The sequence below is a fragment of the Canis aureus genome, chromosome 10 (assembly GCF_053574225.1).
Source record: "Canis aureus isolate CA01 chromosome 10, VMU_Caureus_v.1.0, whole genome shotgun sequence".
Classification (NCBI taxonomy): Eukaryota; Metazoa; Chordata; class Mammalia; order Carnivora; family Canidae; genus Canis; species Canis aureus.
Window position 1 is genome coordinate 18,961,354 of NC_135620.1, and position 27,054 is coordinate 18,988,407.

Below are 27,054 nucleotides of genomic sequence, written 5' to 3' on the forward strand. Positions count from 1 at the left end.
GAATTTTTACATCTACAATGTCTAACCTGCCATTAATCCCATCTAGAATATATTTCACTTCTGATACTGTAGTTTTCATCTCTAGAAATTCAATTTGGACTTCACACCTCTAACATTTTGAGTCTTTCCTCTATCTTTATGGACATATGGAATCTCCTTATAATAATGGTTTTAATTTCCTACTCTGCTAATTCTAGCATGCATGTAGGTTCTTGATGGATTTTGGTAAATTGATATTTCATCTTATCATGAAGAGTATTCTTCGGCTTATTTGTAGAAAATGTGTGAATGGTAATATTTGTTTAGATGCCATATATTGTGAATTTTACTTTACTCAGTGCTTAGTAGATTTGTATTCTTAGAAATATTGTTGAACTTTGTTCTTGGATGTTTGATCCTTCTGGATGTTGCTTTTATGATTTATTCACCAGGACTAGGGCAGCATTTAGTCTGTAGCTAATTGTCCTGCACTACTAGAAGAGGACCTTTTTGGGTACTCTAACCATTGTCCCATAGATAATGTGGTTCTCCAACTTGGTTTGAGGGAAAGGCAGTATTTATGGGCTTGTGTGTGCTCCAAGTATCATTCCAGTTCTTTTGGGTGATTCTTTTTCTTGTCTTATATACATTCCTCACACACATGTGCTGACCAGTATCCTACTGAAAATTTGAGAGAAATCCTCTGAATATATACAGTTCTCACCTCTTCAGGAAAACTCTAGCTCTGAAAACTCTAGCCATCTTGGTCTCCCCAGAAAGCTAAACTTCATCTCCTCAACTTAAGGAGTCTGTGCAGAAAAACTCTCTTGAACAGAAAGCTGTGGAAATCTAGCAAAGTCCTTCTTTCAGCGATCACTGTAGTTATCTGATGTTCAGTATCTTGAAAACCATTGTTTGATATATTTTATTCTGTTTTTCAGTTCTTTTCAGGCAGGGGGGGTTAATCTGGTTCCTGCCAGTCCATCTTGACTGGAAGTATAAGTCTCGATTTTCTTTAAATCATTATGAGTTTTGAATAAATATTTCAAAAGATTATATACATAAACAATCTCTGGGCATATGAATTCAGAGGTATAATTTGAGATTTATATACCAAAAGACTTCCCTGGGTCGTATAACAAAATACAAAAATAGCAAGCTATCTCTTTCATTCAATTGGAATCATGTGCCTTGTTATCATTCTCATACAGAACAGACACAATACAGTTCTACAGAGTGGGAATATATTACTTCTGCACTGTTGTGTTTCACTTAAATAAAGTGGTTAAATGCATGAGTTCTGAGGTTATACCCACTTGTGTTGAAACTCTACTTTCTCCCTTTATTATTTGGCTGAATTCGAGCAAAATACTTTACCTCTTTATGCCTCAGGGTTTTTCTTAACCTGTTAATATGATGTTTAAAAATAGTATCTTTAGGGATCCCTGGGTGGCACAGCTGTTTGGCGCCTGCCTTTGGCCCAGGGCACGATCCTGGAGACCCGGGATCGAATCCCACATCGGGCTTCCAGTGCATGGAGCCTGCTTCTCCCTCTGCCTATGTCTCTGCCTCTCTCTCTTTCTCTCTCTGTGACTATCATAAATAAATAAAAATTTAAAAAAAATTTTAAAAAAATAGTATCTTTGGTTTGTTACAAGTATTAATTCCTCTCAAGCACTTATCTTAGTAAATGTTCAATAATTGTCATTTCTCTCTAATATTACATAATCTTCCTTTCCAAATTAATACTAGCAATCTAATTTTACATATATAAACTACAATCTCAATAAAAATATACAATCATAATATATTCATTGCTGTGATCGAGCTGATAAGCAATGAGTTCAGAATCAGAATGGTCTCTCTGTCTTGGTTTCTCCACTCTCCATTCTCTTTTATTTGCCACTCCAGAGTAACCTCTCTGGAGAACTACTTTTAAGTACAGAAGTCCTTCATAATCTCTCTCCCCAGTGCCTGCCAAATAGAGGGCAGCCTCTCAACTCTGGCATTCCAGACTCCATATATTAAGGTCCAAGACTATTTTCCCAGCCTCATCTTCTGCTCTTCTGTTTCATTAACTGTATCCTACAGCATCCATGATAAACAAGTCTCCATGAACATTCCAGAGCCAAGAGCCTCTACCATGTCTATACTTTTTTTCATCCTAACTCTTCTACTGGGAACCCCAATGCTTATCCAGTCACGAACTGGTGTCCCTTGCATATACTGCATTGTGTGGAGGAGAGGAAACACAAAGGCAACTTCAGATAAAAATCTCTACTCCTAACAAGCTCACCTCCAGGTAAGCAACTAGTCACAACACAGTGATGAAGAGAACTATTGTAGGAGATAGAGTACATGACAAATAGATAAAAGGAGAACATGCCTAATTTTTGCATGAGAAGTAAACTGAGCAGAGGGTGGGTGGTGGTCAGGGAAAGCTTCACAGAGGAATTATTCTCTGAACTGTCTGAAGACCCTTCCCAAACTCCTCCTATTAGACTGAGTAACATGCAATACTATTGATTAGAAGTATCTTGAGCAAACTATACACACACACACACATATATATATATATATATATATATATATATATACTCTGTACCAGACCATGGCTTGACACTGTATCTCTCATTTAATTCTCATACCATGAAGGTGAGCCTCCCTTAAAATATGGTATATATTCTCAATAAGGACATGCATAAAACTTTATTTGTATGACTTAAGTAACTAACAAAATCCTTCTATTCCCTATTTGAAATTCCATTTTTGATTATTCCATTTTGAACAGCCAGCCACCATACCTACTTTATTTTTGATAAATGGGGAGTCCAGTTAAAAGAGATTAGCATCAGTGATTATCATTTATTGGGTACCAGGTATTCTACTGTATCATTTAAGTCACAAAAGTAAGGGTGATATGAAAGACACATTTTTATGCAAGGATCAGAAGAGGGTAATCACATTTCCAAGGTCACACAGGTCTTAACATTGAATTCTGATTCTGCCTATACCCTGTATACTTAAAACATAATAAATTTCAGTTCTAATTCTCACTACACCCTGTGTACTCAAAACACAACGAATATTACTCAGTGGATGCTTACTATGAGCCAGGCACTCTGCCTCTTTTGTGTCAGGAGCTGAACACATTTTTAATCTTTTCAACAATTCCACAAAGCAGTTGTGTGTACACAGTCCTTTATCTGAAACCCTTGGATGCAGGTGCTATTTAGGAATTTATAATGTCTGAGATTTTTTGAAATATGACTGATCCTTAAACAACAAAGAAGTCAGGGGCACTGACCCCTGCACAGGTGAAAATCCATATATAACTTCTGACTCCCCAAACTTAAGCATAAGTAGCCTACTGTTTGACTAGAAGCCTTATCAATAACAAGAACAGTTGATCAATACGTATTTTGTATGTGTATTACATACTACATTTTTATAATGAAGTTAGGAGAAAACAAAATATTAAGAAAATCATAGGAAAGAAAATAAATTTATAGTGCTGCAGTATATTTATTTAAAAAGTCCACATATAAGTAGAGCTGCAGACTGCAAATCTATATTGTTCAAGGGTCAAATGTACAGAGTACACATCCCCATTTTATTACTACTTTTGACTGAATCCTACATAACATTTCTTTATATTTAATTTGTGTGTGTGTTTGTGTGTGTGTGTGTGTGGTAGCTCTGCCCAAATTCCACACAAGTTAATCTCTAATGCCTTGCAATCTGATGTTGAGATAGGAAAAGAGAAAAATACTTATGGAGATTACACATATATAAAATGTGTTAATATTTTAAATTTTCTATTGCAGTTTTCCCTGCCTGCAGGTAGATAAACCAATACCAAAGAAATCTACTTAAGGGCACTTAGAGCTGGAATAAATGAAAACACTCACTGCTTTAATTCAAAGGGGCTTCAAAGGTAAAGCACCAAAGTCTAACAGGATCCTAGCACACTTGATCTTATTTTTTTTAAAGATTTATTTATTCATTTATGATAGACAGAGAGAGAGACAGAGAGGCAGAGACACAGGAGGAGGGAGAAGCAGGCTCCATGCAGGGAGCCCGACGCGGAACTCGATTCCGGGACTCCAGGATCGCGCCCTGGGCCAAAGGCAGGCGCCAAACCACTGAGCCACCCAGGGATCCCCCACACTTGATCTTATTGCACACATCTAAACAGCAGAGGTTTAAAGCAAAGACTGAGAATTGGGGGCCCTGGCTTCACCCAGATCAGATCAATCAATGGCTGTCTCTCAAATGTGGATCTTTCCTTTCTAGAATCAAGGGTCTCCACTCCTAGTCTCAAGCATTACACTTTTCTTTCATCCTTCCTTCCTTTCTTCCCTCTCTTCCCTTCTTTTTCCCACTGTCTGCGTTTTTGCTCTCATTTTCCTTCCCTCATGTTCTTAATGGCATTCAAGATAAGGATGTCATCTGAGCTAATGCCAAAAAGTAAAGTTCTCACAGATCTTTTGGTATTTCTCTGATGCCCATTTAAGGCTAAGTTTAGCTTAGAGAGTGCGAGGTTATAAAATTCTAACAGTCTCACGAGTGCAGAAATGTGTGTCTGTGTGCATGCATGCGTGTGGGCACACGTGAGTTTGACATCTGTGGTTGGTAACATTCTCTCTCTGTTCCTTTTAATTTCTTTCTCACTAGATCTTCAGAGTGCAAGAGAGAGGCAGACATTTTATTTCCATAAAACAAGTTCAGCTCAGTGATTGTGGTAACTGGTACTTAAGTATGGAGTTTAAATAATGTTATTTAGCATAAAAGTTAATCACAATGTATCTTGTAATATCAATATAGGAATTAGTTCAAAATTGCTTTCTCATTATAATGAGTTATATTTTTTCATTTTTTTCATTCAGATTAACTGCAAGAAGACATTTCTAAATCTCCCTTAACTAGAAAACATTCCTGAGCTCTCTCATAAAGTTGTTCCTATTCCTATTTCAGTATTTACAGATTGTATTACTTTTTAATATTTAAGTAGATGACCACTACTGTTCTTTAGTTCACTTCTCATTAACAGAGAGTTTGTATCATTGGGCTTTGTAGCTTGAATTCCAACTATTTAGCCTAACAATACCCACCTAAAGGATACATGATAAATATTCATAAATAAATTTACTTCATTTAAAAATAAAAGTTACCCTCCTAACTTGTCATTTAAAAAGCAAAAAGAAATAAAATCTCCATAGCACTAGGCAGGGGAAACTACAGATATTTATAAGATTTGGGAATAAATAAAGACTTTCTATACATAATACCAAAGGAATAAATCATAAAAAGCCTTTTTAGAGGAAAATAAACAACATCTCAAAGGTTAAATTCTCACATATTAGACAATTCAGCAGCTGCATTTCTATGCTATATCCTAAGAATAAAATTGCAGATACAGATTTATCTACATAGATTCTTATCACAGCATTGCTAAAATACAAATAAGCCAAAAAAAAAAAAAAAAACAAAAACAAAAAGAAAATCCAGAAATGACCCTAAATGTTGACTAACAAAGAAATATAATTACGGCGGGCAGGCAGCTACGCCACAGTAATTGAGTTTAAGGTCTTAAAATTAGTTCGTTTGATACCCTCCTTATCCTTATACTCTCCAGTGCTACCGTTAACTTTCACCTGGGCAAAGTTCTTTCATCTGTGACATCAAGAAAATAATTTTACAAACATGGAATGATTGGAGAGAATTTAGCTGCCTAGCCCTCATTGTTACAATATGCATCACAACTATTTCAATCTGTAACAATGTATTTAATAACACAAATGAGGAGCAGGAGACAAGCAGATTTCATGTTAAGAAGAGTGGATTCCAGGGCGCCTGGGTGGCTCAGTGATTGAGCATCTGCCTTTGGCCCAGGGTGTGATCCTGGAGTCCCAGGATCGAGTCCAGCTTCAGGCTCCCTGCATGGAGCCTGCTTCTCCCTCTGCCTATGTCTCTGCCTCTCTCTCTCTGTGTGTGTCTCTCATGAATAAATAAATAAAACTTAAAAAAAAAAAGAGTGGATTCCAGTAAGAATGGAAAGATCCCAATCTTCATCAGCATTAAATATGTAGTAGAAAAAAAGATTCAAAGCCTATCCCCTCCAAATGTTATAAAATAATTACTTATGACGGGAGGGATTATTAATACCTGCATATTTTTATCTTATTTTCTAAATTATTTTATAATAAACGTGTTTCTTTTAGATGAGAATATTACAATGGAAGGAATTTTTTTCTGAAACGTACTGCTTATGCATTTCTTGGAAGCATCAAATCCACTGTGTATAGAATTCTGCATAATATGCCATCTTATTCTCTCACCATGTTCCCCTGTATTCCTCATCACACTAATTTGCTGTTACTTCATAGGCTGAGCAAACCCACCAAGCGTACTTTATAATAAATTCCAAGACCATGGAATTAATGTTAATTAATACATGCATCAGTTATTTCTGAACAAACTTAAGTCAGGTCTACCTAATTACCAGAATTCAGGAAAACCCTAATTTGCCCGCTTCCACTCCTGTTCTTGGACAATCTAGATATGGTCCAAGTAGGCTGATTAGCTGTTTACAGTTACTTTACTTCCCGAGATGTGAGTGGATGAGCAAAATTATAGAGAATAACTCAAGAATTTATAATTTGACTTCAAGTCGCCAATAGGCAAACCTGAGTGTTAAGATTGTGGGTTCCTCCTTTTAGAGAAGTCATGTCTAATGAATTGGACAATGAGGGATGGGCTAACCATTTGCTAAACGCCTAGCTTAGGCAGGACCATAATAATAGAGCATTTGAAAACAAAGAGGATTCTGACAATGAAGCCCTGCTTCACAAAGAGGTAAGTGAGTGAGAACTCTGTGCCTGGAGATATTCAAGCAAAGGCTGAGTAACTCCTCCTCAGGCTTTCAGATATTGAGATTATGCATTAGGTTCTACAACTAAATGATTTTATGAAACTTATCCTGACAAGAAATCTATCCATGTTTCATTTTACACAAAGGCTTGAAAGTTTACATTTCAGACTTGAACGCTTGATCTAACCTTTTTTAAAGTAGCTTCAGATTCACAAATGGCATTTTTCTTAAAATGTCAATAGATTTAAAAATTAATCTCCAATCCAGCTTTTTTAAGGTACCCTTTACTGAAAAACGTACATTCTAAAGGAAATGTCACTCAAAACAGGGATATTTGCAATTTCAGCAAATGTATGCATTTTTAAAGAAAGTCACATTTACATGATAAAAAACAGTGTGAAGTAATAATTTATGGGTAATTTTTAAAAGTCTAGGCTACATTTCTAACAAATGGTCCTTATATAAGCCTTAGGAAAATTCAAGATTTCAACAACCATTTAAGACAAAGAAGCTGAAATAGGGACTTTGAGCTAGCTGCATTTGTGATCAAGTAATGACCATTATTTTGTCCAGAAACCCCTTAAGTAAATTCATTTCTTGCCTCCCTGCCCCGCCCCCTCCAAGTTTCTACTGATAAATAATAAGATACTCTTTAAGTGTTAGGATAAAAAAGTGGCAGGTCTTGATATATGATGTTAATTCCATATCCATGTATTCTCGGGGACACATTAAATGCAATATTTATCTTTTTTTCAAATGCCATCTATTTGGAGAGAGGAGCCAAAAGAACGGAGTCTTCACATGTGCCTTGGACACAGCTTGGTTGTCTGCCTCCTACAATCAGCAGTGGCCATAAGTACTCTTTATTTAAAGCTAAGTATTAATGGTCATTGTATGTACATATCAGCATGAGTGAGAAGAGAACTCCAAAGAGGTTCAGCTTACCAAGCAACAAGACTCAAGTTAAACACCATAATCATGCCAGCCACTCAGTTACCACTCAGTCTCTGTCTCCAGTCCAGAAACTAGTCTGCCAGAAGCTTAGATAGCTGGAAAAGCTGCCATGTTTTATCATACAACTGATACCCAGAGGTCGATTTAAAGGAAAATTGTATGTGTCCTACATTAAGGAGGAAAAACATCCCTCTCATTTTACAAAGTCTGTTTTGTTTTGTTTTTTTTAAGGGAACAAAGAACATATATTTGGAAACTCTATAACTGAAAAACATAATATGAACCTTAAATTTTAACAGGGCATGTGAGCCTCTTCACTAAGCTCAACATAAGTGAATTATTCCTTTTGTATCTGTGTAGACCATGTTTCTTAAGAAAAATGAGGAACTCTACTTTTAGCAGGATTAACTATTACACACCAAAGTTTTGCACCAAATATATTTTCTAAAAGCATGTAAGTTTATATTTGCAAAATAGAGTGAAAATTACCAACTCTTTCTTTTTTATAAGAAATAAAGCTTAGAATTTTCATCTGAAGGTAGTAATTTAAAAAGATTTTTAAAAAATTTTTAATTTAAATTCAATTAGCCAACATATAGTACATCATTAGTTTCAGATGCAGTGTTCAATAATTCATCAGTTGCATAATTAAAAAGATTTTTAAGAAACAAGCCCCTGTTTTTAAAATATTCTTCAGGCTAACCTATTAACTAATTAATTTTGTAATTTCTTATGAAAACATGCTACTGTACATGTAAGATATACGTACGTCTCTATTGGATTCCCATAAATTTAGTAAGGACTAACAAAGCTAATGAATGGATAACTGTTGAAGAATGATTATGTAATTCCTGGAAGCCTCTAACTTGAAACTGCTCAATTCCTTCACCAATTAGGAATTGACCTTGAAATGTGCTTCAGGATGAAAGAACTACAAAGAATATATGACTTGCAGAAATACGAGCTTTATCTCCACCAATTATAATTATGTTTGACATCTTAAATTTAACTATTTTTCATTTTATAGTTTTTAAATAAACTTAACATTACATAGGAAATTTGTGTTATTCCATTCTTGACAACTTACCTTTTTATGCTAACATTTCATAATTAATTTTTCTTCCCAAAATAAAAGCATCTGGTAAAAACATTTAAATTTTCCCTAAGTAAAACCATAAACTCTGTCATGTGTGGAATGTATTTCAGTCCCAAGAAATCTCTGTTACCTTAGGAATAATATAAATACCATGATGTATATATACATATCAGTGTATGTTAAAAGCTTGCAATATATTTTACTTTTTAAACTTCACCATAGAATTCAAATTCTTCATCATCTTCTCAAGATTTAACCCAAATACTAAAATGAAATTTTTGTCAGGAAAATGAGTATAACTTATTAAATATAAGGTTTCTTTGCAACTTAGAGTCTCTGTACATATATAAACCATCACCACTACTTATCTAATATTTCAATGGCATAACTTCACTCTAATAATGCAATGTGACAAAGAAAGTGTTATACAAGTCTAGATGCTATGACAAGCCTTGGGAAAATAAAGAGGTATGCCATTTTGAGTGATTATGTAATACTTCATTTAGTTTAAACTTATTTTTCTTATATGGTTCAGTGTTTAATAGTTATTTGTTGCATTTTAGAAGATTAAATATCTTTGATATGTCATTGATACCCAATTGCTTCCAGGACATTTAGCACATCAACACTGGAGATTTTTAGCAGTCAGTAAGTAGATCATGAGTTTAAGTGATCATGGTAAATTGGTTTCATATTGGCGTGAATGTCCATTTACATGGATAAAGTAGACAATGCTGGATTCCTACTAAGCATCCATTCTTCCACTCATTTTCTCCTGCCCAACAGAACTTCTACTGGCTTCCTGAACTGAAATCATTCCACTGGAGAACATGGACACTCTTTAGCTGGTATTAGTTATGTCTCATAATCTTACCATTCAAGGTATAGACATCGACAAAAACAAAAATATTATTTCATTAGAAGAATGTTCCTTGGATAACAAAAAATTATATGTTTTTAGATCAAAAGAGACTTCTCCAAAGGAAGGTTCTCATTTATCTTTTCTTACCTCTTTCGCACTGTGGACCAGTGAATCCATAAACACAAGCACAGCGGTTAGGTCCAATACAACGTCCACCATTCTGACATCCATTTTCGCAGACAGCTGCACACAAACACGGCAAGACGCTCATTATATAGAATATTTCCATATACAGCTGATCACTGAACAACACAAGTTTCAACTGTACTGGTCCACTCATAAGCAGATTTTTTTTTTATAAATACAGTACGGTGCTGTAAATATATTTTCTCTTTCCTAGGATTTCCTTAATCACATTTTTTTTTCTCTAGCATACTTAAGGAATATAGTATATAATACATACAACATAAAAAATCTGTGTTAATCCATTGTTTATGTTATCAGTATGACTTCCAAACAACTATTACTAGTTAGATTTCTGGGGATTCAAAAGTTATTCATGGATTTTCAACTGTGCAGAGGGCTGGCAGTTCAAAGATCATCTGTACAACATAGCATGGAGATGCAGCCCAAAATGGATCTTACATCTCAAACACACTCACAGCATACATCAGGCATTTAGATAAATATATGTAATGTATAATGGGACAAAAGTCTACACAATTCATGTAAGTTACATTGTTAGGCACACACCTCATAAAGTTTTTTTTTCTTTTAAACAGAATCACAAGGATTGACTGCCTCAAACGTTTATAGTGTCAGAATGTAACTATCCAATCCTCTGTCTTAGTTCTATTAACCCCATAATCAATCTTCACAGGTAAGAAATTAAAATATGGGGAAATGCAGGAAAAAAGAGGGCAGACAATAGGTAGTAGAGAAACAGGAAAAAAGGGGAAGGGGATGTGATATGGTTAAAGAAAGAGGATATGGCAACAAAAGGAAGGAAAAATCAAAGAAGACAAAAAAGCCTCCCCTAAAAAGACGGGGGTGGGTAAATAATAAAAGGGAAAAACTAACATGAATACAGACGGCATGCACTCCTCCACTCCTTTCCACTAGTGACCAGGGAGACTAGGATTCAGTTCAGGTTCGGTGGGCTCCAGGGGGCCAGAGAACCAGAAATGACCCTGAGCGGCTCCCCTCCCCGACTATACCACCCTCAGCAGCCAGGACCACAAAGAAGAAGACCGCTCTGCAAAGACCATTTTGCAGGTTCCCTGAAAAATAACTATTCCTACAAACTCTTGTGATGGCAGCTGAATCTAAGAATCATGTCTTCTCAGAGAAAATACTGGTACTAAGAGCTTGTCCACCAATTCACCCACCTTGTTCTTCCATGAGAGTGAGCTCTTCCACGACAGGGACAAGAGAGTCTGCTTGCCTTTGTATCTCTATCATCGAGTGTAGAATTTGATCCCTCACAGATACTAAACAAAAATCCTGCAATATGTGAGAGTCTTGAAGCCCTTTTTGCACTATTTTGGAATGCAGAAAGTCACAGTGAACAGATAAGGAGTTTTGTTGTTTTCAGCACATCCTAATCACCTAGTCATCTTTCTCATTCTCAGCTCCCTTGCTGAAAAATCGAGTTAATAGATCCTACCTAAGAGGGGCTTGAGGATTAAATCAAATGGTGTATAAAACACAGTGTACAGTGGCTGCACATGAAAACTGTTCTACAAACTTAAATTCTCCTTCTCTTTTATTCTATAGAGTATTTGCATGAAAAGGAGACCTGCTCTATATCACCCAAAGTTTACACTGAACAACAGCAAAAGAAGTGGACAATGCATAAAAAAGCAGAATTTAAAAAATAAAAGAAATGAATGAATGAATGAAATAATTATCCTTCTTGAGAAAGAGTTATGATGAGAGTTATTTCATGAAGTGGTTTTTCTTGTAACAAAACAGAAATGAAAATCTGTAGTTTAAATGGAGTTGGAAAGAAACATGAATATGCCTAAATTTCCACCATGGAAAGAAGGCTGACCACCCAGGAAGAAAGAAATGCTCGCACCTGGTATGGGATAAAGCAAAAGGCAATGGGGAAAAACCAATGCTATACACTATCCACGGCAACTTCCCAGTGATCTTCATCCAGGCCCGTATTTAACCTGTTACCTATATAAAAACCCAGTCTATGTGAGCCCAAGTTCGTATCCCCCTCAGCTCTCTCTGAAGATCTGAGCTCTTACATCTTTCCAACCAGAGGTCTAAATAGACTTTTTAAACTACCAAGTCCAGAACAGAATTCTCTCCCTCCCATGTTTTCAGCTCTAACCCACTCCCTGTTCAGTCATTGCCATTTCAGGAAATGACAGTACCATTCACTCTGGAGCTCCACCCAATTCTCCAGTTGCCATCACGGACCTCTGTTTGTTTCTCCCCCCAGCACACCCGCTCATCAGCACATACTTCCTTCCACAGATTCTCCCTCCAAAGACAAGCTCAAGGCAAGCACTTCCCAAATCTTCAATTACACCAGCACCATGCATCAGCACCACTACAGTAGCTGCTAACTCACCTTTCATGTTTTCTCTCACCCTTTCTCCAATCCAGTAGCAGCCAGAGTGATTTTTCTTTTAAGTTAATCAGATCCTATCACTCCACAACTCAAACTACCTCAATGACTCCCCATAATATTTAGAGTCCAAATTTCTTTCCTTGGTGGATAAGGCTGTCCACCACCATCTCTGAACTCACCTCCCATCATTATCTCCTTTCCTCTCTTTAGCCACATGGTTTTTCTTATTATCTCCAAAATATGTGAACTCTGTTCCCACCACAGGTCCTGTGAATCTGCTTTTCCCTCTGGCTAGAACACTTTTCACACCGACCTAAAATGGAACCTTTAGGTCATGTTGTTTGCTCACTGATACATTCCCAACACCTTGCAGAGCATCGGGCTCACAGGAGTGACTTGGTAAACACTGCTGAAAAAAAAATGAAAGAGTGCTTTCTAAGGAATGCTTTCCACATTTCTGGGAAGGCAGCTAAGTAGTTTAAATGTTTTTATAATCCTCATTTTAGCAAATGTATTTCTAGGACGTTTCTGGATTCACAAGCTGAGAACTGTTACACCTGCTTCCTTACTCTCAGGACTATAATGCTACCTCTGTGTCACACAACTTAGCAAGTGTCTTCCTTACACCAGGTCTTGAGTTAACGTATGCTAGGTGACATACCCTGCACCTTCTTATTTGCTGTGATCGAATTTTGTGGGATATATGATCTGCTTGTACCATATGTTCTGTGAACTCTGAGTAAATGTTGCTCAGTGATAATTCCGTCTCATGAGCTATTCAGTGAACAAATTTTCACATGTGCTGTTTTCTGACCCATTGCTTTTCCCTCTCCTCTGACTGAAAAGTGTGAGGACATTGGTATGGCTTGGCACAGGGCAAAAGAACATAGAAACACCTCCTCCAGGGAGGGAAACTACTTTTCATCCCTTTACTACTTCTATGTGAAGAGCAAAGAAGGGACACAGCAGCTAGAACTCTTTCTGCAGAACCTGTAGGAAGACACATACATACACAGACCCCAGACAGATACAGCAGGTGAATTCAGGCTGAAAGTGGCTAGTTTCAGGTTAGATTTGAGCAAATACTTGAAAGATCAGTTGAGACAAGGCCCTTCCTCCTCGTAATTCTAAAGTAATTACAATTCTCTTCCCCTATGAAATAAAAGGTTGAGTTTCAGGAAGGATAATTGTGTCTCTTCTCTTGCTTCTGAACTCTATAAAAGAAGAATACAATCAGGGGTGTCCAGGTGGCTCATTTGGTTAAGTGTCTGCCTTTGATGTGGGGCTCGATCCCAGGACAGGTCATGATTTCAAGATCAAGCCCCACATCAGGTTCCCTGCTCAGCGGGGGGGTCTGCTTCTTCCTCTCCCTCTGCCCCTTCCCCTTAGCTTGTGCTCTCTCTCTCTCTTGTTCATTCTCACTCCTCAAATAAATGAAATCTTCAAAAAATAAAAAAAGAATAAAATCAGATCTCCTACCACTTCTGTATAGATATAAAAAAGGTATAAATCTGTGTCCTTATAAATACTATGTTCATAATAGATAGGTTTTGTTTTGTTTTTAGTGGTTATAAACTGGAGTCCCTTGTATAAAGTTTGGAAAATACCTAAATATTTGAAGAAAATATAGAAAAAAAATAATTCATGAAAAAATGTTGCTAAAATTTCTGTTACACTGTTGTCCAGCACCTTCCTGCTCCTACCTAGCCAACTCTAGCCCAAAAAAAGTTAATACATTGGCATCTCCTGTTCTTGCAAGAAAACTGGCCTCAAGGCAGTGTATTCTCTCAGAAATCCATAAAGCTTCACTTCCCACACTTGTCAATCTCAGATTACCATAACAGCTGTAGCCATACCTGAAAGCCATCTATACAAGGGGTCTACAAACTAAAGTCCACAGGTCAGATGTTTCCCACCACTAGATGTGTTTTTTTAATGCCCATGAGTTAAGAATGGTTTTCATATTTTTCTATGGTTAAATATTCAAAATAAGAGTAAATATTTTTGTGACACATGGAAATGGTATAAAATTCAAGTTTCAGTGCCCAAAAATAAAGTCCTGCTGAAACACAGCCAAGTTCTTTCATTTACACATGGTTTATGGTCACTTCTGCACTGTAATAAAAGAACTGAGTACTTGTGACAGAGACCACAGAGCATAAAATATTTATCTGGCCTTTACAGAAAAAAGTGACTGATTTTTGACCCAAAGTATTTTTCTTTAAATTGATTCACCTACTTAAATTATTTTAAAAGAAAACTTCCTAGCATTTATAAATAGAAAGCTATGTTACCCTAACTGGAAGGCAATCTTACAAAGAACCACCACAAGAAGATACACTTCAAATCTATGAGGATGTCTATCTCTCTCACACACACACATACACACACACACACACACACATACACACAGAGAGAAATAAGTACTAGTGAGAATGTGGAGAAATTAGAGCCCTTGGGCACTGTTGGTAGGAAGGTAAAATGGTACAGCCACTAAGGAAAATAGCAAAGCAGCTCTTTAAATTAAAAGCAGAATAGCATAGGAAGGACTAGCAATTCTAATTCTGGGTATGTACTCAAAAGAACTGAAAGCAGGGATACAAATGGATGGTCCTACATCCATCTTCACGACAGCCAAAAGGTGGCAGCACCTCAAGTGTCCATCCAGGGACAAAGAGATACAAACAAAATATGGCAACTACATAAAATGGATTATTATTCAGCTTTAAAAAGGAAGGAAATTCTAATACATGCTCTAACATGGATGAGCCATGAATACATTATGTTAAGTAAAAGAGTCATGAAAAAACATACACTATAGGATTCTGCTTGTATGAGGTAGCTTGAGTAGCCATTACTCACAGAAAGAAAGGAAAATGTTAGTTGCCAAGAGATGGGGTGAGGGAGAAATAAGGAGTTAGTGCTTACTGGGTACAAAGTAATAAAAGTTCTGGACATAGATGGCAGTGATGATTACACAACAATGTGAATATACTTAATGCCACTCAACCATACACTTAAAAATGGTTAAAATGGTTAATGCTTTATTCATACTGAAAACAAGTTTTTTAAGCTTTTAAAATTCCAACAAAAATAAGATTAGCTTAAAACAAAGTAGATCATCTTGCACACCTACAACTTGGTGCTCCTGTGTTAAAAAGGTTGACAAGAGGGACGCCTGGGTGGCTCAGTGGTTGAGCGTCTGCCTTCAGCTTAGGGCGTGATCTCAGGGTCTGGGATCAAGTCCCACATCAGACTCCTTGTGGGGAGCCTGCTTCTCCCTCTGCCTATGTCTCTGCCTCTCTCTGTGTCTCTCATGAATAAATAAATAAAATCTTTATAAAAAATATGGAGATTCTTGTAAGAGTCCCACAGTTTGGGAAATACAAACCTCTAGTCTTCCCCAGAAATATGTCATAATCTAGGAGTTACAATCTTCACATTCTTGTTAAAAAATTATTTCTTAATTAGTACCAAGTATCCTCCAGTGAGTGAAGAGTAGACCTTTATTGGATTAAGGCTCCCTCTTTCACAACGACACCTGATTTTTTAAAAATCGTTTCAGAGCCCTGCACTATTGCATTAAATAATTAAATATATATGAGCAAAACATAATTTATAAGATTGGCTCCCCTAGGGTTAATTCTGGGATAACCCAAAGAGAGAGAAATCACAACAATCTTTACTATACCTTCAGGAAGGTATTCATGTTTTACAGAGTTAGGTTTTTTTAAAAAGCAAGTAAATATTAACTTGTGGTATGTGTCAATTCTGAAGAACTATTAGTGGTAGTCAACATCAACATCTGTTTTAGAACACAGAAATCTTAAAAGAGAAAAAAAAATCTATGATTAAAAATTAGAAATTCAGTTGTTCACTATGGCTTACTACATGAAGTTATTTTTTTAATGCTTAAAGGCTTTACAGATCCTTAAATTATGACCTAGCATGAAACACTCACTAAATCAAATAACTTCTAATAAACAAAGTCTATTCCAATGTTCCTTACGTTGTCCACAGTAAGTTCCAATATATCCCTTCTGGCACTGGCAATGGTCATCTGCACAGGTCCCTCCGTTCATGCACCTCACGTTGCACTGCTGAACTGCAATGAACAACAAAAAACATATAAAGATATCAATCACTAAAATTTTAGTATCTGTGAGTTATAAAACTATACAAAATCTCCAATTCAATGACAAATGTATTCTACAGAAGTGTTATGACCCACTTGTGTAAGTGCACACAGGAGCATATCCTGTTACAATGTTGTATTTCTGGCAGGCATTTAAACTATATTACACTTGCAGTGTTAAAGAAATCAGTATATCCTGACAGCATAGTTTCTAGGAAGTGGGAGGCACTTGTGTATCATTCAGGATACAGAGGCTCAGTGTCTGCCCCACGTGCTCAATGCTCTGCTATAATGATAGACCTAGCATTCCCACAGAGAGACAGACAAAACACAAGTAAACAAACACTACAGTTTCATTATGGATCATGACAAGTTCTCCAAAGGAAACTGTGTTGTGAAGGAGAACAGCCTGGAGCCAAGGAGGAACCTAGACCAGAGTGAGACTCTGCAGATCATTCTGATGTGACACCTAAGAAAAGTTCTGAAGGAATAAAATGAGCCAGGTATGAGAAGCAGTAGAGCAAAAACTCACAGGGAGACCAACTAAAAAATCAAAACACCCCTGGATGGCAAATAGTTTCCTCTATTTGAAGAACTGAAAGAGTCATGGGATTATTAAGAGTCAGGCTGGGAGGAGAAGTTCTTAGGCATTCAGAAGCCAGTCAAATAATTCAAGGTCTCTCAGGCCATGGAAGGATCTGCATTATACCCTGAATGCAAAAGTAGTCATCGAAAGGACTGAAACAAGACACTTAAGTGATGCAGTTTGTATTTTTAAAGGATTCCTCTAGATGCTCTGCAAAGAACAGATCTGAAGAGGGCCAAGGTGGGAAGGCAAAAAAGCCATCAGGAAGTTACTGCAGTAGTCTGGGTAAGAGATGAGGAAAGCTGAACCACGGGATATCAATGGTGATAGAACGGAGAAGATGCATTTGAGATGTTTTCCAACAGAACCCACAGGTCTTGTTGAAAGAGCAGACACGAGAGAAAGGGGGAAAAAGTAGAGAGAAAGAGAAACCATTGCTTAGGCACTGAGTAGATGGCAGTGGCATCTGCTGAAGCAAGAGAAACCTGAAGCAGCAGACTATGAGCAGCAAAGAATCAAATTTTACACAACCAAGTTTCAGATGTTTACTGTGCAGTCAAGTAGAGACCTGAAACAGGAAACTGAACCTGTGAATAGAGGTTCAACAGAGGGATCTCTTCTGGAGATCATTACTATGAGTTAGCAACATATGGGTAGTAGTTGAAGGAATAGATGCAAATAAGTTCACCCAGGGAGGCCAGACTGTTGAGAATGCCAAACATTGAATGGAAGTCTAATGAAGAAGATGCAGACAGAAGATTAAAAAATAATACTCAAGAAAGGGAACTCTGGGGCCTTTGATACTGCATAAATGAAGGGAAAAGAGGAATTCATAAACAGAGCAAATAATGGTGCTAAATGCCTCAGGGCAGTGGAGTAGGACAAGGACTGGCAAACAGAGAAATGTTTCTGATGAAAAGGGAGTATTGGAGCACCTGGGTAGCTCATGGCTGAGCACCTGCCTTCTCCCAAGGTTCGGGATCTAGTCCTGCATCGGGGTCCCTGCAGGGAGCCTGCTTCTGCCTCTGCCTATGTCTGCCTCTCACTCTCTCTCTCTCATGAATAAATAAATAAAATCTTAAAAAAAAAAAAAGAAAAGAAAAAAGGGAGTATTACTGAAGGCCATAGAAAATCATGGATTCTCTTTGAAATCATATACCATAAAACAAGGGTAGGCCCATGAAATGCTTAGCTGCCTAGGCAGAGGATTAAGAAGAAGTTAAACTAAAATTTCTCCAGGATTTTTTTTCTGAAGGCATATATGAACAAACTGAGACAACAGGATAATGAAAATGTGGGCAAGAATATCTTCCAGGCAGTCAGATCGGGAGGTTCCTGAAAGCACTGGAGGATATCTGCTAATCAGAGTGGTCAAGAAAGCCTGGATAAACTGTGAAGAACTTTAAAAGGCTGAGAAAATAACTGATTATTTTCTAAGAAAATGAAACTAGAAGTTTTTACACAGATGTGTCACCAAGGACAATGACATTGCTCATAAAAACCTAGAATCTTCGATTTCTGTGTCAGACATACATTCCCCACTACCTCTTCTGAGAGAAAATTTGGAGAGAGACATGTTAAAAATGAAACGACATCACTCTGGCTTGAGGAAGATTTAAAATTTGATTTAATTACTAAGAAATTAAATAGAGTATTTGCTTCCACCTTGTTATAATATTATCTTAAACACTGGCCTCATATTAATAATCTTGAATACCTGACAATCCCAACCTGGGTTGGGATTGAGTAATACAATCCTAGTCCACTTTTGTGATCTTACCAGGTTGCTGAGGGTTAATACATGTAAAGTGAGTTAATATATGTAAAGTCAGTATATAATATCTGTTGTCAGGCCAATCCTCTTACCTTTCTCCTTTAGTTCACCCACAAAACAGGGCGTGAACTGCAGGATTCCATTAAGGCAATAAATAGAGCCTAGGATTGGAGTCTACTGGTTTAGGCATCAGAATACATGGATTCAAATCTCTAGTACTCTGGGTAAGTTACTTAACTCAAAAGTGCCAATCTCCTTTCTCTGAAAAATGGGATAATAGTACCTCATGATTTTCGCATGAAGATGAAATAAAGTGCTATAGTCAAAAACATAAAACATTATCTGGCACAGAGTAAAAGCCCAAGGAGTTATAGTTCTTATTCACAAAGAATTTCTTTCCACTGCATATCCAGGCACTTTTACTTCATAGACACATAGCTCCTGGGCCAGAATTAAACCATCTGCTTAATAAAATCATTATTAAGCTGTTGGTGGCATCAGTTAAGCCACTGAAGATTTTTATCCCGAAGATTAATACAGATCTAGTCAGTGAGGAAAATAATCACCAATTTATATACTTGCGGAAAAGGACATTTAGTGTTTACTCAAAAGCTTTTGAATAATGCAGAAAGGTAAGGTCATATCCAAGAAACCTACTTGATTTTGATCCGCAGGTTGGTGATATCTGGCCACTGGAACAAGTACACATGTTAGGACGTGAACAAAATCCATCTCCGCAACTATTTCTACAGATTGCTGCAGAAAACACAATAGGAGAGTAAAGGGAATAAGTAGGTCATAAACACAGGCCACAAAACAAAGCTATGGTTAACAACAATAAACCTGAAAAAAACTAAGATGAAAAAAATATGGGATATGTAGTGTTTGATTTCATAGGCAAGAGAATGACCCACTAAAGACATGAAACTAAGTGTCACATGTATCCTTATGATAATGGGCAAACAAATGAAACTACTTCAGAAGTTCTGTAATCCTTTAACTCCCCTATCAATACAGGTCATGTTTTCCATTCAAGGCAGAGAATTTATACACAGAATTTATCACAAGGCAGTCTTGGTCGTAGGAAGCTGGGAAGATTGAGGAAACCCAGAGGTCCTAAACACCCTCACAAAACACAAGCCCATTCTGGAAAAGAACTTCACGAGACATAGAAAATATAAAATGGGCTGAGCCAGAGATCCCAGGCCCTAACCAGTTGGCCAAGCCACAGGGGTTCCATGTACATTCCTTCCCAGTTGGTATCTGACCTGCCCCATCATCAATCTTTGTTCTCCTTAATAATTCCCACTCTCCTTCCACCAGCCTTTCTTCTCCCATGCTATCACCACAACCTGGCCTATGCCTGTTGGTCAGGAAAGCTGTTACGACATTTTGATGGAGGGAGAGTCAAACCTCCTGCAGCTGTGACCTCCAAGGTATGAGGGTCATCACAGCAAAGAATGTTAGGCTTACTGACACAGCACATACCATGGATCCTCAAAATCACTAGCAGAGTGCCTTCCAAATGGGAAGTCTCTTCCACATTTAGAATCACTCCATCTATGAGCTGAGCGATTCATCTCTATACCCACAAATGAATTCTTTCTTCACATACAAAGCTTATGTACTTTAATGCTCCACGACTGGATGCATGGAGACAGTAAAAAGAGAGTCTGGCAACATCCTCAAACTGGCTATAAACATTCAAGCGAACGGACACATGTGTCTTTTACTAGAGAGGGCTCTCACAATTTTCAGAGATCTGAGACCCCCCACCCCCAATAATGTAAAGGGAATGTTGTATAGAAGTGAGTTAACTCAGTAATTGTTTTTCTTTCCCAAACTGCCTCTTGGTATCCATACGATATGGTTAGCATCTCCATTAGTACTCCTTATAAATGAAAATGTCATAGATCATAGTGTGAAGATGGAAAACTAATTTTTGGCAGTAACATGGTTCCTGCCTCAGAGCTGACTACTAATTTTTAAAATGTGCTACAGTTTCAGATCACCAATAATTTTCAAATGACACGTCCACTAACATAATGTTTTATTTCGAAGCCCCCTCATTCCCAGTAGGCTGACATTTAGTCTAAGATTAGGTGATCTACAAACTGCCCCTCCTAGGTCCTATACCCAAAGAAGGTCTCATGGCTGCAGACTGGACAACCCCAGACAACAGATCCTCATCATGACCGCAGGTGTTGTGCTCTATATCTGTGAGGCAGTGAAAAGCAAAAGTGTGCGGGCCTTTTCTCCTCACTCATTTCAACCTGTGATATACATCACCTAACTACTTGTCCCTCCCACCATCACATCAGGAAAACCATGAGACCCAGAAATAGCAAAAGGAGAGGGAAAGAACACATGGATGTTAGGGTCTCTCCGATGCTGGGAGAAGGTGTGCAGCACAGTAAAGGGTATATAGGATAAAAGAGGTCTAATGTTGAGTTTTGCTATGCTGTGGGCACACTGTAAACTTAGAATAAGACCATACAGCTTCTCTGGGTTTTGTTTTCTTCTTGGTAAAATAAAATAAAGGGATTATAGTGGAGTGTTGTTCTGATGTCTTTTTAGGTTCAAAGGCTATGATTTCAGGCCAACCCCTTCCTATTCCATTAATCAAAATGCACTTCATAACAAAATTTCACAAATAAATCAGTAAGGTTCCCATGGCATCAGGTTCTAGTAAGACTTAAACAACAACAACAACAACAACAACAACAAATGAAAAGCGAGAAAGTCAATTCCAATTTTTTGGAAACAAATATATGGAAGTTCTGAAGTGATTCAATGACCTTTGCAAACTACAACTAAGACCACTAACAACAAACACTGAGACTCAAATCAAAATGCGTTAGGTTTCCAGTAGTTTGAGAAATACATTTTTCACCTCTTCATGGAGCCTGGTCAACAACCAACAGATTAAAATGCTAGAAGGAAATCATTTCAAGTATCTTTCTATACAGAAAGAATGTGAATATATAAATGTGTGAAAAAATTAATCTTTGGTCCTCATAGTCTATTTATATTTTACTACTCTTCTTGTAAGTTGCCTCAGAGCTTTGTCTTTCACTAAATGGTGGAAATTCAGAAAATATAATAAGTAACTTATTATCACCAGGAAATTCTAGAATGAAAATTCTTGATTTTGACACTACAATGCTTTCAATTTGGTGATTACCTGCATATGTTATCATTTTAAATGTCACAAATAACTGCACTACTAAATTTAAAGGAAAATGCTAAAATTAAAAATTTACATGAAATCCATACAAGAGAATATAAAGGCATTACATTCTTCTATTTTATGTACTACTTTATATTCTTGGGTATTTGAATTACTTTTTCAATATGCTAATATTATCATAGATAACTCTAAATGCTTGATCTATATAAGTGATATACATGTTTCTCGGAGCTACAAACGTAAAAATTTGTGTTTTAGAAATTTATGATGCATGTAACTTCCAATGTGTTTCATAAGTACCCAAATATTTCAAGTAGTAGAAATGAAGGCTACAATATTCACTATTGCTCTGAGATTTCCAAAGTTGTTCTTCTAAATAAGAACATAATGTTACTGAAAAACTAAAAGTATTTAAAGCAGACACTCAGAGGGATACACACACACACACACACACACACACACACACATATATTTCTACTTCAAATATTCTGGAAGGGCTCTGTTCTCTGGAATTCCCATTCCACACCGATCCAATAAAATCCGACTTTACAGATTTTCAACACGTACCATAAACCGATCCCTTCTTCTCGGCTGCTCTCCAACTCAATAATGGCAGTCACATTCATTACATTCAGTGAGTCAGACTTTCCACAGTGCCTAAGTCATCCCAGCTAGTATGGCAGGTGTGTGGTGAGTGACATTAGCTGTTGTATGTAGGATTCTAGGAACCATGTTAAGTTTATAGCAGGCAAAGTAATGCCCTACTGGCCTAAGAGAGTAAATACGCTCTCTCTATATGCCTCATATAGATGATTTCTGTCTTGGGGGAAAAAAAGAATGCAAAATCCTTTTTTAAAGTAAAGGCTTATAATCAGAGGATTTGCTTAAAATATTTAATGAATTACTTTAAAGAACACAGTCATTGTTTCCCATTTTTGCCTCCCTACTGGAGATTGTGGGATTTTTCGGGTAGAAAATTTTGTAAGAAGTCTTTGCAACACACGAGACTTCATTCTTAAAAAAAAAAAAAAAAAAAAAATTGCATGAAATAACACTAAAGGTCTATCTCAAACCCACAAAACCAATAAATATAGAGTCAGAAATGCCACTACATCCTTATTATCCCTTGGCTAGTATGGCTTGCCTTTTTTCTCTGTTCACAGTTGCATAATTATCTTTTCCCTGGAGAACATGAAGGTCAATCTAAAGTCAAGATGGCTCTAAATGAATGTGCTGTCTATGATACCTGGCTCTCCTCCCAACAAGACAAATGTGACTGCTAGATAAATACAGGAGAAGGCTAGTCACACTTCAAATCACAAATTCACAAGCATGTGAAACAAGACATCCCACGGTCCATCAGTGTGAGGCTGGTGGTAACTAATGACTTCTTCACTTAGAAAGTGGGAGAACCAGGTACACAATTTGGAAACTATGTAATAAGACTTTTAAGGTCAGAGATACAGAACTCTTTAAGTTCTAAGCCTCACACTTTGGAAATCTACTGTACGCCGTGAGATGTGGGGCCTGTAAATTCTAAGTCTAAATATCCTAAAAGAAAAAAAGAAAAAGGTCAAGCCATTTGGGAAGAGTTCTTATAAAAATTTTGTTGACCTGGGTCAACTCTAACTCCCTGAGAGAGTTCCTTTCATATCTGTTATGTGGCTGTTGAGATGAAACCAGAGATAATAAAGTGGTTTTGTACAAAGGCCTAAGAAAGCTTGATCTTCAAAAGGCCCAAACCTCATGCAGTCAAAAGCCAGATAATTTACATAATCACATTGTGGTCTTATCTGGACTCCTTTAGGAAAAAGTGGTTTTGAGTTATCTAGGGAATTGCTGTAGTCTCTCTTCAGTTTGTATTAATAGACACAGAAAGATAAAACTTCCAAGTATCTTTGAAACCTTTATCATTATTGCCCTTCAACAGAGTCTAGAAGCAAAGTCTACACTGATGTAAACCGGCTGCTTCTTCCCCAACACTCAAACGGGGCCGCGTCCTAATTATCACTGCTTCGTGGCCACCGGATTCTGAAAGCAACTGTGCGTCCCGCCGACTGAATGGGTCCAAGAGCTCGGCCCTGACACGGGGCCAAGCGCGCTGCCCAAGCTGGGATCCCCATGGAGCACTCACGGACAATGCACTGGTTTCCTCCAGGAAGCGTCTTCCATCCCGGGCAGCAGTAGGAGTGGAACCTGGATCCGCACACGTTGGGCCTGCGATGGAGGAGGGAGGTCACGCACATGTAGGGAAGGGTATGGTGACACATTAGCGGGTTTCCCAAGCAAAAAACCGTGAGCGAGAAGACTCCGGGGCAACACACAAGTCAAAACCACACTTCAAAATTCTTGGGGCTTGGGGGCGCAGACAAGAAAGCAAATGGGCCGGAATGGGGAAGGATGGGAAACGTCCAAACCCTGCCTTTCGTCGGCCCTCTCTTAACTGCCTGTTAAAGGGCGAACAGAAACATGGAAACATATAATTTGCTACTAGTCTAGCCTCCGGATGCAGAGAACAAAGGGAACACTGTTTCAGAACTCCTTGCCCTCGGTCCCCAGATGCGTCCCCCCCGGATCCACCGTTACTCTGGCCCGGGCGCGTCAAGGAAGGCGCGTCGGAAGGTGCCGCGCTGGGGTCCGCCGGCCCGAGCGAAGCCCAAGCCCCGCTCTCGTCCTCAAACAAAAGGCTCGGGAGCTGCGCCCCCGACGGCGGGGAGCGGGCGGGCTGCACGGGCGCGGCGCGGCGTGGACTCGGGCCCGCCCTCCGCCCCGCTTTGGGAACCTGTCCCCGCACCGCGGCCGCGCCCGGGGGCCTCCCCCCAACCCCCGAGGGAGGGCTCTCCGCCGGCTGAGCCGCGGGGGAGGAGGGAGGCGCTCCCGGGAGTCCTCGGGCGTCTGGTGGAGGGAGGGGGCCGCCGCTCCGGCCGCCAGGACCAGACTCGGCGAGGGGCGGTGGGACTGAAGCTGCCGCGCGTGGGGCCCCCCGGGCCGCCTGCCCACCTACCCTCGAAGCACGTCCTGCTGTCCTCGCCTCCGGACGCGGCTGGCTGCCGCGGCGCCCTCCTCCCGGTACTCCGGCACCGCGAACCCGCCCTCGGAGCCCGCCGCGGCGGGCCGGACCTGTTGCGGCGGCGGCTGGGGCTGGGGCTGGGGCTGGGGCTGGGGCTGGGGCCGGGGCGGCTTGGGCGGCGGAGGCTGGGGCTGGCCGGCCGTGCCCTGCGCCCAGAGCGCCACGCAGCCCAGCCACACGAAGTAGGGCTGGAGACACAGCCGCCGCCGTCTCCCCATCGCGGGCGCCGAGAGCGCGCGGACCAGAGTCCGCGGAGGACGAGTGCGGGGAGCCGAAATCTGCGCGGCCTGAGAAGAGCCGGGGTCTAACGAGCCCTCGGTCGGCGCCCGAGACCGCCTGGGGCGGGGGCCCCCTGCTGCAGCCGGAGCCCCGGACCGAGCGCCGGCCCCCGGCTGCCGGCGGGACGCGAGCTCTAGCGCAGCGGGCGGCGAGGCGCGGCGGCGGTGCGGCCGGCAGCCCCGCGCGGTCCACGTTGCATCCCCCGGGCCACGGCCCCGAGCGACTCCGGGACCGCCAGCGGGCGGGGGCGGGAAATTACAAAAGCAACCCGAGCAGCCGCGGCGTAAAGTTACAAAGAAAGCGGACCTCAAAAGAAAAAAAGGGGCCTGCACGCCGCGCCTCGGCGGATTCCCGTGCGCCCCGGGCACGGATCCTGGGGAGCGGCAGGAGTCACCAGAAAGAAGCCGGCAAGCAAACAAAAGTGGCCCCCCGAAGAAGCAGGGGGTCTCCTCGCCGCTCGCCCGGAGTCCCGCGGGGCAGCGGCGCGCCGGCGGCGGCTGCGGAGCCGAGCGGAGGTGTGCGGGGCCAGGGCGAGCCGCCGGCCAGACGGAGGGCAGGAGGCTGGACGCCGGGGAAGATGCGGCAGGCGAGGGCGCGGCGCGGCGCGGCGCGGGGGTTTTGAGGCCCGGCGGGGCGCGGGGCGGGCCGGCGGGCGGCGGCTGTCAGTGGGGGCTGGAGCGCAACCGTCCACACGTGGAGCGCAGCCCCGACCCGGGGCCGACGCAGAGTGGGCGGAGCGGGTGGGGAGGAACAAGGGGAGCTGGGGGCGGGGGGAGGGGAGAGGAAGGAAGGGGGTAGGGTGACGGGAGGCGAGGGGACCGAGATTGGGGAGAAGGGGGGCACGCCTGAGAGGAAGGCCGGGCTGGAAGAGGGGCTTGGAAGGAGCGATTGGCGAGCCCGGGTGCGAGAGGAAATGAGCGGGGGATGGGGGCCAGGTTAGAGCGAGGAGAGGAGTGGGAGGGAGGAGGGGGCCCGGGGGCCTGGGGCCGGCTGGAGGGGGCGAGGCGCTAGTCGGCTTTGCTTCCCGTCCCCCTCAATTGGCCGCTAGCTCTGTTTTGACTGTACAAAGCGGGTAGACGACGGGGGAGGGGGCGGTTAGGGACCGGATTTGGGAAAGGAGGCAGCAGCCCCTCCCCCTCCCCCTCCCCCCCCCCCCCCCGCCCTCGCCGGGCCGCGGACCCGAGACGAGACGAGGGTCTCTAAAGGCGCTAGGCTCGGCTGGACGCGCAGCTGAACTCCCCCGGGCCGGGCAGAGGCCACGGGGCCGAGGAGGAGGGCGAGTACCCCCGTGAGGAACCGGCCCCAGACCCCGGGTGGGGGCATTCGAAGCCAAGCAGGAATAGGGGCTCACGCGGGACTTGGCCGCAACCTCCGTCCGAGGAGGCCCGGCCCTGCCCATCGCCCTCCTGCCCCCACCTCCCCCCACTCCCCGGGATCGGCGTCAGGCTGTGGGACCCGCACAGGGGCTGGGCGTTTCCAGATTGAAACGCGCTCTCCACCTCCGAGAGGGAGCCCACGAGGCCGCGGGGGGCCTCGGCCGCAGTCAGGCGCGCTGCGGTCCCCGGGGAGTCCGCGCGGGGGGGGAGGGGGTGCTCCGGGGTGACCCCTGGCAGAGCTCTGCAGCCAGAGAGGACTTAGAGCCCCTGAAGTGGCGGGGGTGTGGCGGGG

At 40.9% G+C, this 27,054-nt stretch overlaps 1 protein-coding gene across 1 annotated transcript in view; it reads right to left on the bottom strand.

The window, feature by feature from the left end:
* FBN2 (fibrillin 2) overlaps positions 1 to 25,481 on the bottom strand; it is a 242,819-nt gene extending 217,338 nt beyond the window's left edge. The window contains exons 1-5 of the mRNA XM_077911529.1: positions 25,042 to 25,481; positions 24,172 to 24,254; positions 19,505 to 19,603; positions 16,362 to 16,457; positions 9,913 to 10,008 (exon numbers count right to left, since the gene is read on the bottom strand). Coding sequence (XP_077767655.1) covers positions 9,913 to 10,008; positions 16,362 to 16,457; positions 19,505 to 19,603; positions 24,172 to 24,254; positions 25,042 to 25,325 — 658 coding nt within the window. The 5' untranslated portion in view covers positions 25,326 to 25,481. The remainder of the gene's footprint in view (positions 1 to 9,912; positions 10,009 to 16,361; positions 16,458 to 19,504; positions 19,604 to 24,171; positions 24,255 to 25,041) is intronic.
* Positions 25,482 to 27,054: the final 1,573 nt, after the last annotated feature.